General features: G+C 41.7%; 1 protein-coding gene across 2 annotated transcripts in view; it reads left to right on the plus strand.

The window, feature by feature from the left end:
• The window catches only part of AIG1 (androgen induced 1), a 216,759-nt gene that overhangs the window by 168,192 nt on the left and 32,526 nt on the right, over positions 1–16,041 (plus strand). For both annotated transcript variants that reach the window (XM_054570055.1, XM_054570054.1), the window contains exon 4: positions 5,024–5,139. In XM_054570055.1, coding sequence (XP_054426030.1) covers positions 5,024–5,139 — 116 coding nt within the window. The remainder of the gene's footprint in view (positions 1–5,023; positions 5,140–16,041) is intronic.

Here is a 16,041-nt window from a genome sequence, read left to right on the forward strand (position 1 = left end):
AATATGACTTCTTTAAAAATCAGGTAACATGTAACAGGCTGAATTTTGACTTTTTATTTTTGTATGCCTAGGCACTTTGTGAATTTTTTCTCCATTTATTTATTTATACTTATTAATATATACATTTATATATATAAATACATGTTTTGATATAACATGCTTTAAAACATACATACATTTATGTGTGTTTATATAAATATGTACATATTTTCTATATAACACTTGTAATTGCATTGGTAAAAATATGAATATAATCTTTAACTCTAAAAGTTAATTATTTTCTTTCTGATTGTAAGAGAAATTAGAACATTTTCATGGGCCCAAGGCCCTGTGTCTACCATGCCTAATGCATATGTGGGCCCTGGTATGTGATATAGCAAAACTGAAAATAATAGTTCTTCATGACTGAAGTTTGGCATGCATGCAATTAATCCAACCTCCTCATTTTACAAAGACCAATACTGAGCTTCACAATTGTGCAAGAACCTGCCCAAAGTCTTATAATGAGCTGAGCCTAATCAGATCTGGATCCCAGGCGCCAGTTTCCTGACCTTTCTACTTAGCTACACTGCTTTCTTCTTTGGAGCCTCTTCTTCAAAAGCTGTTTCTTATCCCATGTCCTCCCCATCATAGTTGAGTCATGGGTCCTTGCTCGAATCCATCCCTCTGCTCAGATCTGCGCATCCCTGTTCAGAGGCGACAGCACCTCGTGGGTCCCCTCTGCCAGGGGGACGTTCGCCATGGATGCTTGTCAGTTCATGGTGATAACCTGGTAATCGCTGGCCCATGGGGAGAATCTATGAAAACCCTATTAAGACAAACACATAGGATGCAAAAGACCAACATAGATTTGGGGTTTCCTTTTTAGACACAATCTTCTAAATACAGTCTCATTAAAATGAGCAGCAATGGAAGATTGAGCATGGGTTGGGATGCCTATTTAACACCCTGGGCCAGTACTTTCTAGTACAGAGTTTATATTGGCAGATCAAGGATTTTCTCCTTGGGCTGTCAACCCTTCATCTCACTTGGCACTTTAAAAAAGTCAAACCTCAGTAATTCAGCTGCTGGGCAATCATTCTATTGATAATATACTGCAGAAAACAGTCCAGTATAATTCTAAAGAGTCCCCTCTGGCAACCAGCCTTGATCTCTTTCTCTGTTTATCCAAAGTGTATCTACACATGCCTGAGAAAACTGTAAATCGAAAGATCGGAGGAACAGGAACAGGTCATTCCTGGGTTTGCTTTGTTTTCAGTTGTCAAATGATCCTTTATTGAACTATTTTTCCTCTGTAGTCCTTAGGTAGCTGGGCATTCCATCGCACCCTGTGGGCGTCGCCCATGATGTCGTGAGGGTGGGAGCCATCAACGTGACAGCAAACAGACCAGGCAGTCCCAGTCTCTTTCATGGTTCCAGAGACTCTCTGCCTATCCAGATTGGTGCTGCATCTGTCAGGCAACGTTAACAGTCCCATCCAAAGTGCTGTTTCCACTGGGCTTGATGGGCTTTTGCTTCTCTCTTTCTGGGTCCTGGAGGGCTTTGATGCTTGGGCAGAGGCAGAAGGCACCACTCAACCTGGGCCCGTCTGTTCTGAATGATCAGTTTCACTGGAATTCTTAGAGCTTCCCAGTACCCTGTTAACCTTTTTTGGAGACAAATCCAAGGGTCCCATCCTAGGGGCCAGGGCAGAGGTGGCACCAAATTCCCACTCTTGCACTTCAGATGTAAGACTTGGACTGCGTTGGGTGGAATTTAGGTAACATGGCAAAGGCAGCTGGTGCCAGAGGAACCCGGATGTAGGATGATCGAGAAAGCTGCATGTTGGCCTCTTCTAAGCCCAAAGTTGAAAAAGCTGTCTCCGGCCATCTTTAACTATCATTGCACCGCTAAAAAGTTCTGACTTTATGCCAGCTGATTTTATTGGTCATTATTATTCAGAATGTTTATATGTCACAGGGGGAGAAAGACATTTAGCAAAATATGTTGTGTGTGTGTGTGTTTTTTCCACAGTGAAGACCTTTTGTTTATTTTTGAGGCTCAAAAAAAAATAGATCTGGTCTGTTGAGAGGCAACATTAGTGATCTACAATTGTATTTCCACAGGCTTATTAAGGCAATGATTATTTAACTCATATCTTTTAAAGATATAATTCTAATGTAGAAAACAGAGACTAGGATTTGGTTTTGAACCTCACCTCCAGACTTACTAGCTCTGTTATTTTGGGCAGGATAATTTTTAGTACCTTACCTGCAGAATGAAATTAATGATTCCCACTTAAGATATTGTTTTGAAGAGTAAATAAATCACCTCCTCAAATATTTATTGATCACCTCCAATGTACCAGGCTCTTGTTTGAGTGCTACAACTACCACAGTGAGCAAAACATGAGACTACCATTTTGGGACAAAAAGCTGATGGACTTTTGTAGTTCTTGAGTCATATAAGCACAGTATTGCCTGGGAGTAGGTAAGACCTGGCTTGCTTGTACCTGTGCTTCTCAAACAATTATTCCTCTTGCTACTACACATTTTGAGTTATAAATGAGCTTCTAATGGTTACTTAGATATTCAGCAGGAGCATCTTTAGAGTTTTACAATTTTTCTAACTCATAAAATTTTAGCTACCCGCAGGGCAATATTTATATTTGCTATAAATATTTTGCATGATTTTTACTCTTGTTAATATATACTGTTTATTGGTAAACATAATTTGAATGATACATTTTTAGAGAGGGAGATATGCATCATTTAGTGCCTGGAAATTCCTAATGATATGCAGTTAAGTTATCCTGATACAGGAAAAAACTTCTCCTGAGATTTGCCAATAGCTGAACAGGCCCAGGCACAGCTAGGCACAAAAGGATCTTTTGTCATTGGTTATGCCACTGATGGAACAAGTAGCTCCTTTTTAGCAGTAATGATGCCAGGGATGAAGTAATCTAGAAAGATATTTGTTTTTCAAAGGGATTTTCTGCCTGGCATCATCAAAGCACATTCTAATACTTCCAGGTATGACATCTGATAATCAGTAGCTAAGCTGGGTAAAATAATGATAACCGGGTGCCTAAAGATATTCAGATTTGTTATTTGAACTTATATAACTTCATAGAAAAATGGATGATATTCTACTCATGTTGGAGCAATGGATGAGGAGGTAGAGTTTAGACATTATTTAGTAATAACAAGTCAAAAATAATATTGTCATTTCATAACCCACACAGGCCATCAGAGTCAGCATTATCTTCAGTGTAAACGTTTTATTTGCATGGATTTTCCTTCTATGCAGGAATCGATGAAACTTGGCCTTATTGCTAGCCATATATTTGAATTTTACATGAATGCACCATTGTAAAACTATTGTTAGCAGCTGAATTTGTTGGTGAAATTCCAGGCCGGTGTCATCTGAGGTGACTAGGTTATAGTGAAAACATTTTTTTTTTTAAACTAACAATAAAATAGATCTTTAAAAGGCATACTGTCTCTGAATTAACACACATGTACATTTTGCATGGTTCCCTTTGGAGCTAATTATACTGCTTTAAAACAATAATAGAGAAACAAAGGATAAAGAATTATAAAGCCACCCAACTGTGGACTCACCCACCTGACATTCTGGGAATACCGTTGCCTAACTACTAATGTTTTGGCAGACAGAACAGTCATCTAGAGAAGAATACTTAAGGCAAAAAATTTCCAGGCTTAATATTTCTTACAAATTCTTGTTCTTTTTTATATGAATATAAATAATAAGTTGCTCAAAAAATGTTCATCTTGATCCGCACCATGTCTTTTGTTGAAAAGGCTTACCTGCAACCTGATTCCATTTTGCTACAATACTTATTAGAGTTTGAAAATCGTATCATTCAATTTCCTGCCTTTTCCTTGGATATGCAAACAGTACAGCAGGAACAGAATGAAGATTCCTTCATAGCTGTTATGGGGGTACTAAATAGAATCAAACTTGCTGATGGTTCCGTTCTTTGTTCTGTCATCTTTCTTACTCTCGGGAAACTAACTCTACAATGTTAGAAGGTAAATCTATACCCTGACCCAGTTTTACCTAAGAAGCTCTCTGTCTTTTATAGCTGTCCACCAAATTTCAATACCAAGAGCACTTGACTTTTCTTTCTTTCTACCATATGGAGAAGAGATAAATTTCATCCCCAACCTGACCCCCCAAACTGAGTATACAGAGTAGCCGCTGGTTCCAGAAAACAAATGGCAATGTTCCACCCAGCTTTGTTACATTCTGTCTTCAAACATCATATCTAAATCTATGCATTGCTCGTTCAAACTGGTACATTATTCCTGGGAACTAATTTGGCATTATTTCTAACTTATGGCTGGCACACACAAAATCTGGCATTATATGTCAACATCCTTAAAATCTTCATAGCCTTTGACTATAAGGAAAAAAACGTAACATTCAGACGTTCATGAAAAGACTTCTACAAAAGATATTTACTATGATACTATGATATTTTTAATTAGCGAAAATTTGAAAATCTTACTACTCATTGTTCAAGAACAGAAACTTGTGAAATAAATTTTTGTACATCTGTAAGATGGAATTTTAAGCAGCTGTGATCAGGATTGATATTCTTAGAAGGATTTTTAAAATGGCATATCAAAAATTTTCATGCTACAATTTAAAACAAAATTCATGCATACTATGATTTTAACTATGTATAAATAATATGAATGTTATGATGGAGACCTACACCAAAATATTAACACTGGTTATTTTTATTCCTTTCTTATGTTCCAATTTTCCTCCTATACATCTTCCTATATTATAGAAATGTCTTGTAATAGACATAAATAAAATTTCAAAAATTAAGAAACAGAAGGAAAATACCAATGGAGCCATAGATGCACTCCCTGTTTTTATGCCCATGAACAGCTCTCTGATGTTTCGCTTTCGCTGGGAATTTACACTATCCGCTCTCCAGCTGGAGACCAAACAGCTACTGAGATGCGATGATGAGAATCTGTGTCACCTGGCCTCTGTTCTTTTTCAGCACACGACGGTTTTGCCCTTTATATTGATCGAGATGAGGACATCACACCATGCCTATCCCAGCAGGAGCAGCGGCCTCACCGCCATATGTATCTTCTCGGTTGGCTATATATTATGGTAAGGACAGTGCCTGCTGGGCTTTTGTATTGTATTAGATTTAGCACTGCTAAATTTGGGCACATATTTCATTATGGATATAATCACTAACAGATTCACACTGCGTGCCTCATTTGGTCCAAGACCTGGGCTTTGTCTCATTTCCCCAGATGCTTATATTTTTAGAAAGTATATGCCAAACCTCACACAACAGGAATTTCTTGAACAATCCCATGTAAGCAGTGGTTCTTCCAAGGCTACATTTTTCAACTCTTTTTCAAACTAAATGTTTTTCTTGGACACTGGTTTTATTGCTTAAGGGCTTTTTCACTTGGGATTTTTTATTGTTGCTTTTGTTGGGGAACAGGGGAGTTGCAGCGAATGCAAATAAGGACAGAACAAATGACCTTAGAAAGGTGACTTAAACTTCATAGGAAACAAGAGAAAGTGTCCATTTTCCTGAGTCAGCTTAAAACTTGCTCCAGAATTAGCTATTGCATATAGCATCCATGTAATGGCTTTGTTTTTTAAAATGGGGGTAAATAAATCACAAGAAATCTCCAGTTGGTCTACTGGGCATGAATAAGCCCCAAGTGGGAGATGCCAAATGTATTTGATAAGAGTTTTTGCCTGATGAATTTATTGCACATTAATTGCTGTTCTTACCAGGTTTTAATGTTTCAAAATTGTTTATCATAAGATAGAAAATTTCTTATTTCTCTTTGTAATTCCGAGTCCTCTTTGATATATTAACACACAGAAGAGGTCTCCCCTGCCAACATTTCTGCCTCTCAGGACTCTCTTGCCCTGACTTCTGGGTCACCAGCCCTTCCTTTAGGCCTGAAGGACTGAATAATGTTCTTCCAGTCCCCTGAGCTGCACTTAATCCCATCAAATTCCTGGAGCGCTTTGGGAGGCCCAGTGTTCATGGCGCGTATTTCTCCAGCCAGCGCAGAAATGTAAAATAAAGGTCAGTTCAGTACTTCACATACTGTGTATCAATGTCCATGTAATACCCCAGCTCTGAACAGAAAGGGGATTTGTTTCTAGGAAGTCATGCCGTACGACTAGATCTAAGGGGACATCGGACTATAGACCTCAGAACAAACGTGCAGTAATGTTCATCCCATTTGCCACTTCATTGACTAATCAAAGACCATTTATAAAGAATGAGGAATCTGTGTTTTCCTGGTCACTGTCTAGATTTGTTTTCCACCTAAAACATTAAGTATGAATTTTGTCATATAGAAAAGGTCCATGTTATCAGGGTTTATGGGTGAAATGTGACTGTGAAATTACATCTTAAACATGAAAATGAATGTATGTGGTCTGTACATGTGAACTTCATAGTCAAATGACCCATGTCTTTCGGAAAAGCCATGTGGGGAAGCTACACAATTATTCCAAAGACGCTGCAATGTTCACAACATACCTGGCATTGCCTGTAACATTTGTTTAAACATCAAGTGCCTTTCTCCCCTCCCTCCCCAAAATACATTCTCATTGTTTTGCACTCATATTTGCTTACTTATGAGAGGGGAATTTCCTTACTCTGGGAACTCTGGGTGTATTTCCATGAATTCATTTATATGCCATTAAATTATCTGAATCCTGGAGAGCCCCAGAGGTTTCAAGAACTGCGTACTTTCAGATGGTTTTTCTTCCCCTGTGGGTACAATCAGTCCACGTTCCAAAGAGACACGTGGGAAATACTGTACCACATCGTCTTCATTATAGACCCCCAAGATCCCTCATTAAAATGAAGCATTACTCACGCTCTTCATGCCAAGTGAGGCTTGCCAGCTCTGTGTACTCCCTAAGCAAACCAGTGCTTGTTTGGACATGTATTTGCATAAACTAGCAAATGTTCTCAGATACATCTGAGAAACCTTTCAGAATAGACTTTTTGTTGTTGTTGTTGTTCTGCCCTAGGCATTTATAGTTATGCCAAGGCCTAAACAATGTCCCTCACATCATGTCACATTATATAAATCCAAGGATTTTAATGGTTATCAGAAAGGTACTGGGTTTTGCTCTCTTTCAGACTGTATAAGGGCTGATAAACCAGCAGAAGGTTAGGCATATGAAATCTGTTGATAGCATATGAGGGTCGTGACTAGACATTCCAGAACCTCCTGTGAGATGGGAGAAAGCATTCCTCTTATCACATGCTCATTATAAAATAAATAGATCTCCCTTCCAAGTCTCTGTATGGTTGCGCTGGTCTATACCTCTGAGATGCCTGGCCTGGCTGGCAGTCTGCTTTGCGCTGAGCCCAGCTTTCTCTCCATTTCATAAGTCTCCCTCCCTTTCTGCAGCTGCTCTCTGCCTGGCTTTGGGCAGCAAGTGTTGAGAATGCGAAGGATACCAGCACTTCCCCTCACAGCCTGGAGCCTATTGCGCTCCTACCCTCCGTCGCTCCATTTCCCAGCCCCCGTGTTCGTTGTACCCACGCTCTGTGTCTTGAAGTCATCTCAGACGCCATTCATGGTCGCTTCCAGCTCCTCTCACTTCTCTCTCCACTTACCCGGGGGTCTGGGACACAAGCCCTCCTTGTCCAGTTATGGTGGGCTCCTTTCCTGCACACCTCCCTCTGTCATCGCTTCCCCACACACTTCTCTGCACCCTCTTTGTGGGATTTCCCTAATAGATGGGACACACACTGTCTTACCCAGGATACAGCACAGGGGCCCCCTTGGTTTCCAGCACTTAGCACTTACCCAGCAATAGCACTTATGAGGAATTGTAATGGAGCCCATTCTTTTGAGAGCTCTGCCTGTGCTGTACAAATATTATTGAGCTCCCAAACAGCCGTTCTTGAGGAGGATTATCTGGCCCATGTACAGATAAGGAAACTAAAGCTTAGAGGGATTATATGACTTGCCCAAGGAAAAGCCACTGATGGTGGTGGTAGTGTTGTTGTTGTTGTTGTTGTTGTTGTTGTTGTTGCCAGAACTGTAGTGCGTGCACGCTCTGATGTGTAGCTGCAGAGTCTCTACGGTTAACCACTCTCCACTGCCTCCCACCATGTGAAGAGCGACTCCATGAGTGAACAGATTAAGTGGGTTTTTAGTTTTGTTTCTATTGTGAAGCAATACATCAGAACCAGCCCCGTCTAGTAGTTAAGGCCACTTCCTGGGTTTGAATTCTGATCTCCAGTTAACCTTTAGGGGCTTTAACTTATTGAGGTATAAACTTATTGAGGTATAAAAATAGGGACAAGGATAGTGTGTACTTCCTGGGGACTCAGTTACTTGTATGTAGAACCCATAGAACAATGCTGGCACACAGTAAAAAGTTTCTATATTTGTTGTTATTATTAGTAGTAGTATTATATTTGCAGTTCTGAGAAGCTCCTCAATGAATAGTAGCAAGAGTGCATAATGTTTTTTTAATCAAGAATTTCAGAATTTTAGTTATGATGACGTCGAGTCCTTTTTCTTCCTTTAACTCATCCTCAAAGGGCAGGCTGAGTAGAACAGAGAGCTTTAAGATCATGGGATGCTGACCACTGTCATCCTTTAGTTGACAAACTCTGCAAAACAAGACACCCTCATTTCACCTGGTGCAGGTTCCTTGGCTGCATCCCCACCCCACCCAGCAGCTCCCATCCTTGTCTTCCCATAATACTGCTGTTGCTTACAGCTCTGCTTTTCAATCTGTAGAACACAGAAAGAGGACATGACTCCAGGTAGGAGATCTACATCTCCAAGGGCTCAACAGTGAGTCTCCTCTGTCCTGGGGAGTCTTCGTCCAGCCCCTGGCCATGACCCCTCCCCCATGGTTCTCATCCAATCAGAGCCATGGGAGATCCCAGGGACCACACATAATATATACTACGGCTGACCACCACATGCAAAGCATGGCCAGGAGCAAGGCACCATTAGGGAAGAGAGGGAAAGAGCCCTGGAACTTTGTTCTCATGGATAAATATTTATTGTCACTGCAATGAGCTTCTTTAAAATGGAGATTCCTATTTTCTCAGGGCCCTAATTTTTTTTTTTAATTCCATATTCCAAATCTTATTACCCCACATGTGTTCATTGTACAACTTCCCGACCCAGAAAATAAAACAAAGTAAAATCAAGATAAAGTATGATCTTTCTTTTGGGATATATTTCCAAATTGTCCCAAATCAGAATTCTGTCTCCCACTAATCGTGATTATCCCTCAGCTGTGCAATTGCAGATTTTTTTTCTTGTTGAAAATTTTCTGTACTTCCTCAAACTTCTGCTGAAAACATACATTATTTTCAAAACAGAAAACAATTTTTAAAAATAAAAGTATACACAAACTTAAAAGCCTTGGAGAGAATTTTGAGCCATGAACAAGTAAAATTTTTAGCATAAAATTGGTACCCTTCTTTACTAAGAAAAATAAATTTTATGCCACCTCAAAATCCTCCTTGTTTAGCTGAATGTTTCTTCACCAGTTAAACAAATTGGCCAACATGCAGTTTTTCTGTGACCAGCATGTGACATTTTCCTCTGTTCAACTTGAACACTTCACTCTACCATAGCTGCCTACCCTGATGACTTTTACAGCTGTCATAGTGTGTGAAAGGTTTCCTGATGTTCAGTCATCAGAGAACTGGGACCGTGCTGCCAGAGTAAGATGGTAAGTGTGCATTCTGAGGAGACATCTTTCTTGGAGCTTATAAGAGACAGGCCGAGGACTCTGCCCTCTTATCCATCACCAAAGCCATCCACACTTTTTGCCGCGCCCAAATTTCCCACTTTTCTTGCTTGGCCTGGCTGGGGAACAGAGAGAGGGTCCTTGCAGTCCTGAATTTTGCATCTACAGCAGCCATGGGGGACTAAATGCCTCCCATACTCACCAAAGCCCATTGTAAAAGGCTCCAAGAGAATCCCTGGTAAATATCGGGGTGAAACAGGATCTGATTTAGGAAGCAGACTTGTAAACCTCCCTTGTGTCTCCTACCTGAGCAAGGAAGAGCATTGGAAGGATGAGGCAGAGTGGAGAGAGGGGTACGTGCAGGGTAGCCTGTATCCCATCGTACGTGGCAATGACGGGTGTTTCTTACACATCTGGTTTGATACCGGGGGACATCACGGGGCTTGAGCTGTCCTGATGATAGCCCATCCAGAAAGGCCAGTCCCTGCACAAGAGTTTCCTAGCAGCAAGAAACTATGGCGTGTACTGCCATGAGCAGGAGCCAAGGGGTGTTTGAAGAGGTCCACCTGGGGAAGCCCTTCAGAGGCCCCTGCGCAAGTCACACATATGTATCCCTTGCAAAAGCGAACATCTCACAGCCTCACAGAACTTATCAGTGGGCAGTTGGTATTAACCAGAGAAAGCAGGGCAGCTACTTACACAACCATGGACAATGATGCCAGAAATTGTTCATCCTTCTCCCGTTTCCACTCCCAGAACAATAGGGAAGAGGCCTCTCAGAACCAGGAGATGCCCTCCCTTTCTAGCTCAAGGTACTGGAGAGAGAGGGGCAGAATGACAATGCGGGGCCCCCTCCCACTCAAGGCTCCAGCAATATCCTGGTTTGTTCAAAACAGCAGAAGGCCAGTGTGTTGGAGCAGAGTGAGGGTGAGAGTGAACGAGACGCCTAGCATGGGGGAGGGTCATGTAGAGCCTCATAGGCCGTTGTAAGGACTGTGTCCTTGATTCAGAATGAAATCGAGAGTCATTGGAAGGTTTGGTGCGTTATGTTGGTGTGATCTGAGACATTTTTAAAGTATCACTGTGTCTTCTTTGTTGAGAATGGATTGGGAGCAAGAATGGAGCAGAACAGTTAAGAGGCTATAGAAGCGATCCTGGTGGGAGATGCCACGGCTTGGACCAAAGTGGGAGAAATGGCAGTGTGAGAAGCAGTAGGATCCAGGATATATTTTGAAGATGGAGTCAACAGGATTCCTGTTTCATTTAGGCCAAATCTAAATCAGACCCCAGGTTCAACCCCTTTCATAGCTTTTTAACTTGATATGGTAGGCAGAATAACGGTGCACAAAGATGTCTGTGTCGTAACCCTTAGAATTTGTGAATATTTCCCCTTACATGAGAAGAGAGACTTTGTAAATGGGATTACACTGAAGATCTTGAGATGGGGAGATTAGCATGGATTATCCAAGTAGGCCCAGTCTAATTGTCTAGTTCTTAAAAGAGGAGACCCTTTCCCAGCTGTAGTTAAAGAGAGACAAACTATGAAAGACCAGTCAAAGAGATGCGATGTGGAAAGGACTCAAACAACCATTGCTGACTTGGAAGACGGAGGAAGGAGATCATGCGCTAAGGAATGGTGGCTGCCTCTAGCAACGAGAGAAGGCAGGGAAACAGATTCTCCACTAGAGCCTCCAGAAAGGAACACAGCCCTCCCAACATCTTAAGTTTAGCCCTTAAGACCTGTGTTGGACTTCTAACCTACAGGTGTGTTTGTGTTGTGTTAAGCCACAAAGTGTGTATTAATGCGTTATAGCAGCAATAGGTAAGTCGCTTATTCTCTCTATGCCTCAGTTTGCCCATCTGAAAAAAAGAGGGTGATGATACTTTAGAATCAGAAAATGGGTATAAAATGCCTGCCGCATAATTGGCATTCAGTATGGTAGCCATTGTTGTTCTGTTTATATGTTAAGAATGCTTAGCTGTAAAGTAGCCTAAACTCAGCCAATTTCTGCACGTGTCTGCACTCATTAACTGGTTATGCCTGCTCTGGGAGGTGGGGTCCAGACCCTTGAGGTCAGGCAGTCCTTGTTCAGCTCCCCTCTTCCTAGGGGCTTTGAGCACATTCCTTAATCTCTCTTTGCCTCATTTTTACCACCTTTAAAATGGGAGATAATGCCTGCCCCACAGAATTGGTGTAAGGACTAATCAGCTCATGGGGAACTCAGGAAACGATAGCAATATTCCTTCCTCCAAGGCAACAAAAATCCCGAATGGTCGAGGAGTCTTTATGGGAAATGTCCGTTTCTTTTTCTCTCTCCTCCCCATCACCTTTATTTTCCTTTTATCCTCCCTTCTTGTTAAGGCTTTTGGTCCTGCTTTGTGGGGTTTGTGTCCTCTTACAACCTATGCTAAAGAGCTTTCTGAAAATTTTTATGGGTCATATATTACGTTCTTCCCCGAGCTCTGCTTTACCCCTGAGAACTAAGGATGTCATTGCTTTCCCATTATTCTGATCTTATTTTCAGAACCACTTTGTTGAGCATGAGTTACTATTTTCTCATTTTGTAAGGAGGAGACTTCTACCTAGACAGTTGAGGGCTTGCAGCCGGGAGTGTGGCTTGCAGTAGGTCCCTCAGAGTGTCCCCCTGAGTGTTGGTTAAGTCAATTTTCTGTCCTACGTCTGGACAGTAAAAGCTGATGCACATACTTTATCTCAATTCCCAGAATGTATTATTCTGAGTTTCACCTTCTCCTACCCCCAGCAGCGGGTTCTCGGACATTCTGGGAGAACATGAAGAACTGGAATTGCCAATATGCTATTAGATATGACCCCCTGAATCATTTTATATGTGGTTTTGACCCTTCCCATGCTCCTCAACATCCTTACCCTCTATCCATCCCAACACTGCTACTTCTTTCCCAGTCATCTTCTAGAATCTCCAATTTGAAGGCACTTGTGTCCTTGATGTTACTTGGCACTTTGATTTTGTATTTCTCCAGCCATCTCTGCCAGTTCCCCTCCACCGCCCTCTCCCCAGGCTCTCTCAGTAGGGGACCTGGCCTTTTATTTCACAGAGGATATGAAAGGCTTTAAATAAGAATTCTTTTGCTTTCTTCCTGCAGACACCCTTACCATACCCACTCACCCCTGGCATCCAGTGACAATAGGGGGAGAATTTCTGCTCCTTCCACCAGCTAACGCTTCCCTCTGTGCTCTGGCTCCAGCCCCTCCCAGCCCTTCATCCATCCATCATCACTTCATTCTCCCGTAACATCAGCCTCACTACCAGATCCTCCCAATCAATATTTGAACACACTCCAGTCCTACCCTCTGCCTTAAAAAATAATTACTCCTCTGGAAACATCCTCACTCCCTTTTATATCTGGCTGCAGCCCTATCTTCCTACTCACAGCTACGTTTCTCCAAAGAGTTGTCTACACTGTCTCTACTCCCAGTTACACACTTGAGAGACAGCGCAGTGTAGCTCTCATGAGCTAGGCTGCCTGAGCCTGCATTTTGCTTCTGCAACATGACTTTGGGCAAGTCGCCTTACCTCTCTTTGCCTTTATTTCTTCTTCTCTGGAATGGTATGATAAGACACAAGGTTGTTGTGATGACTAAAATAATCTTTAGTCTATCTAAAGCACATGGAACAGTCTAAGCACAGAGTGGGTACTCTGTTAATATTATCACTCACTCACTCCAATGGGACTTAAGCTTCATTATTTTAGCAAAACCTCGGCTGATCTCATGAGTGACTTCTGTTTTGCTAAATTTGTTGAATGCTTTGTAGAAGCTGCTCAACTTACATGTTAGCAATTTCAGTGCTGAAACAACCCTCTGCCTGAATCTTTCTCTTCCGACTTTGATGATACAACAGTCTCCCTGTTTTCCTCCCAGTTCTCAAAACTGATCCCTTGCCACATCATTTGCTGGCTCTTCCCACTCTACCCAAACCTCAGTGTTGGAGCTTTCTGGAGCTCAGCCCTAGGTCTTCTTTTTTATTTATTGGTTTTTTAATTTTATTGTGGTAAGAATATTTAACTTGAGATCTACCCTCTTAACCTAAGTCCTCTTCTTTTACTACCTGAGTAGGTAGTAAACCCATCTACTCACTGGGTCAACCCATTCACTCTGTATTTGCAAGCAGCTCTCTCCTGATACCTCCTTACAAGACTCTCACACTTAGAAACTGCTAAACAAACTCACATGGTACCTGCTTTCCTAGCCACACCCTCAAACGTTATCCCTTCGCATTGCAGCCACTCAGTTGTGCATGCCAGAAATCTATGGGACATCCTCAGCCCATCTCTCTTAGACCTACATACAGTCATTCACTAATCTCTGGCTCTTATACCTCTAAAGTACTTTAGGATTCATACACTTAGCTCCCTCTCTACTGCCAACACCACGGTCCCACTTCAGCTCTCTCTTCTGAACCACTGAATAAAGCTGGCATTCTCCTCCCTCCCCCTTCCATCCACAGGGCCTTGATCTTTTAAAAACACCTATGATCAGAGACTATGGGTGACTTCCCAGTGCTTCTAGGGATAAATCCCAATATCCCTTTACGTGGCTTGTGAGGCCCTGCATTACCTGAGCCTACTGACCTCTCTGCCTTCATCTTCTTCCTCTTCGCATTTGCTCACTAGTTCCAGTCCAGTGACCTATCTGATTGTCAAGAGCAATATGGTCCTCCCAGCCTCAAAGTTTTCACCTTTTCCATACCACGACTCCACCTTCCCTCTCTCTCACTCATGTCTCCCGCAGTCATTGACTCAGAAGTTCACTCATCCTTCAGATCTCAGCTCTGCGTCTCTTTCCTAGGGAGGCCGTCACTGATTCCCAGGACTTGGAACTAGCCTCGCTGTGGTGCCCCCATTCATTTCTATCTAGGGAGTTAAAAAATAAAAGCCGTTGTTTTCATGTGGTTATTTGATTAATTTTTTTTTTCAAAGTCTGCCACCCAAATTCCCTTCCCTCATTATCTCGAGCAAGATAATGGTAGCAGTGGAAATGATCTTAAAAGAAAACAGAGCTTCCTTGCCTACTGTTTTCTAAGGGTTAATGCAAGCACATTTTCTTTAGACATCATATCAATCAACATGTCAGAGAAAATATTCTTAATATAGAATGCTTAATAAAAGAAGTTGTCACAGTATGTGAGTTTTAAATGCAAGCAGATAAAGTAGAAAACTTTTTAAAATTATATATGTTATATATATTTAAAAATTATATATACCTTCCCCTTGGCTCAACTATAACCATATAAAGTGTTTATAATATTTCTACCATCTATTTCTCTAATATTAAATTTCAGCTTTATTGTCTCTTCTCCCACCTGCCTGATTCATTCACATTGCCCACTGAATCTGATAGACTTGTAGGAGGAACCTCACAGACACGTGCTTTGCCATAGTGACATCCTAAATGGGAGATGACCCAGTTCGGGCAATAAAAACATTTCAAGTAGAGAAAAATCCACTTATTAGCCAAATTATAGCCTCCTCATCTTCCAGAGCAAGGCTCCAAGTTGCCTTTGAGAGTATGAGAGCAGGCTCATACATATCCTCAGAACATACTCTGTGGGGGCTACATGGGCGTGGTCGCGTGCCCATCTCTCAGGCGGCCTGAGCCCTGCCGCCTCGCCATCAGCAGGTGAGCTCCACAGCTTGCCGGAGCTGGGAGGAAAAGAGTGCCTTCCCCAGCAGCCAGCAGCGTTGCCATCCTGGGAGGCGCACAATAAAAACTGGTTGAAAATTTAGATGAGGAAACATCTGCATCAAATTTGACCCCCCCAACAATCAAAAGAAGTTTACAGCCAAAAAGGCCTTTTGCTTGAGATAAAATGGAAATGGGAAGAAAAATGTGGTTTAAAATACGCATGAAAAGCTTTGACTTTATCCATTTAAACAGACCCATTTCCTTAATAATTTTCAAAGTAAGGGAAGGAACCAGCTTGGTTATTATTGACGTAGCATTTTGATTCTCTCATAATCTGAAAGGTCTGGGTTCATGTTGACTCAGAAGTTCATTAAGTCTCTCAGACAAGTGTTACTTGAATCTCTACCATGTATCAAGCATTGTGCTAGGTGCAGAGGGAAACAATGTCTAGTGCTTCTGCTCTTCTCTCAGGGAGCTGACAGACTGTTGAAGGATATGAGAAATAAAAAAGCAATGACCATACAGTTGAAAAGTGTGATTGAAAATAGGAGAAGTACAGGCGAACATTGCCTACCTCAGACTTAGAGGGCTATGACAGGCTTTTTAGAAGTGACCTGGAAGCT

Source organism: Pteronotus mesoamericanus, unplaced genomic scaffold, assembly GCF_021234165.1.
Source record: "Pteronotus mesoamericanus isolate MK-2021 breed Mesoamerican mustached bat unplaced genomic scaffold, CSHL_Meso_final contig_20, whole genome shotgun sequence".
Classification (NCBI taxonomy): Eukaryota; Metazoa; Chordata; class Mammalia; order Chiroptera; family Mormoopidae; genus Pteronotus; species Pteronotus mesoamericanus.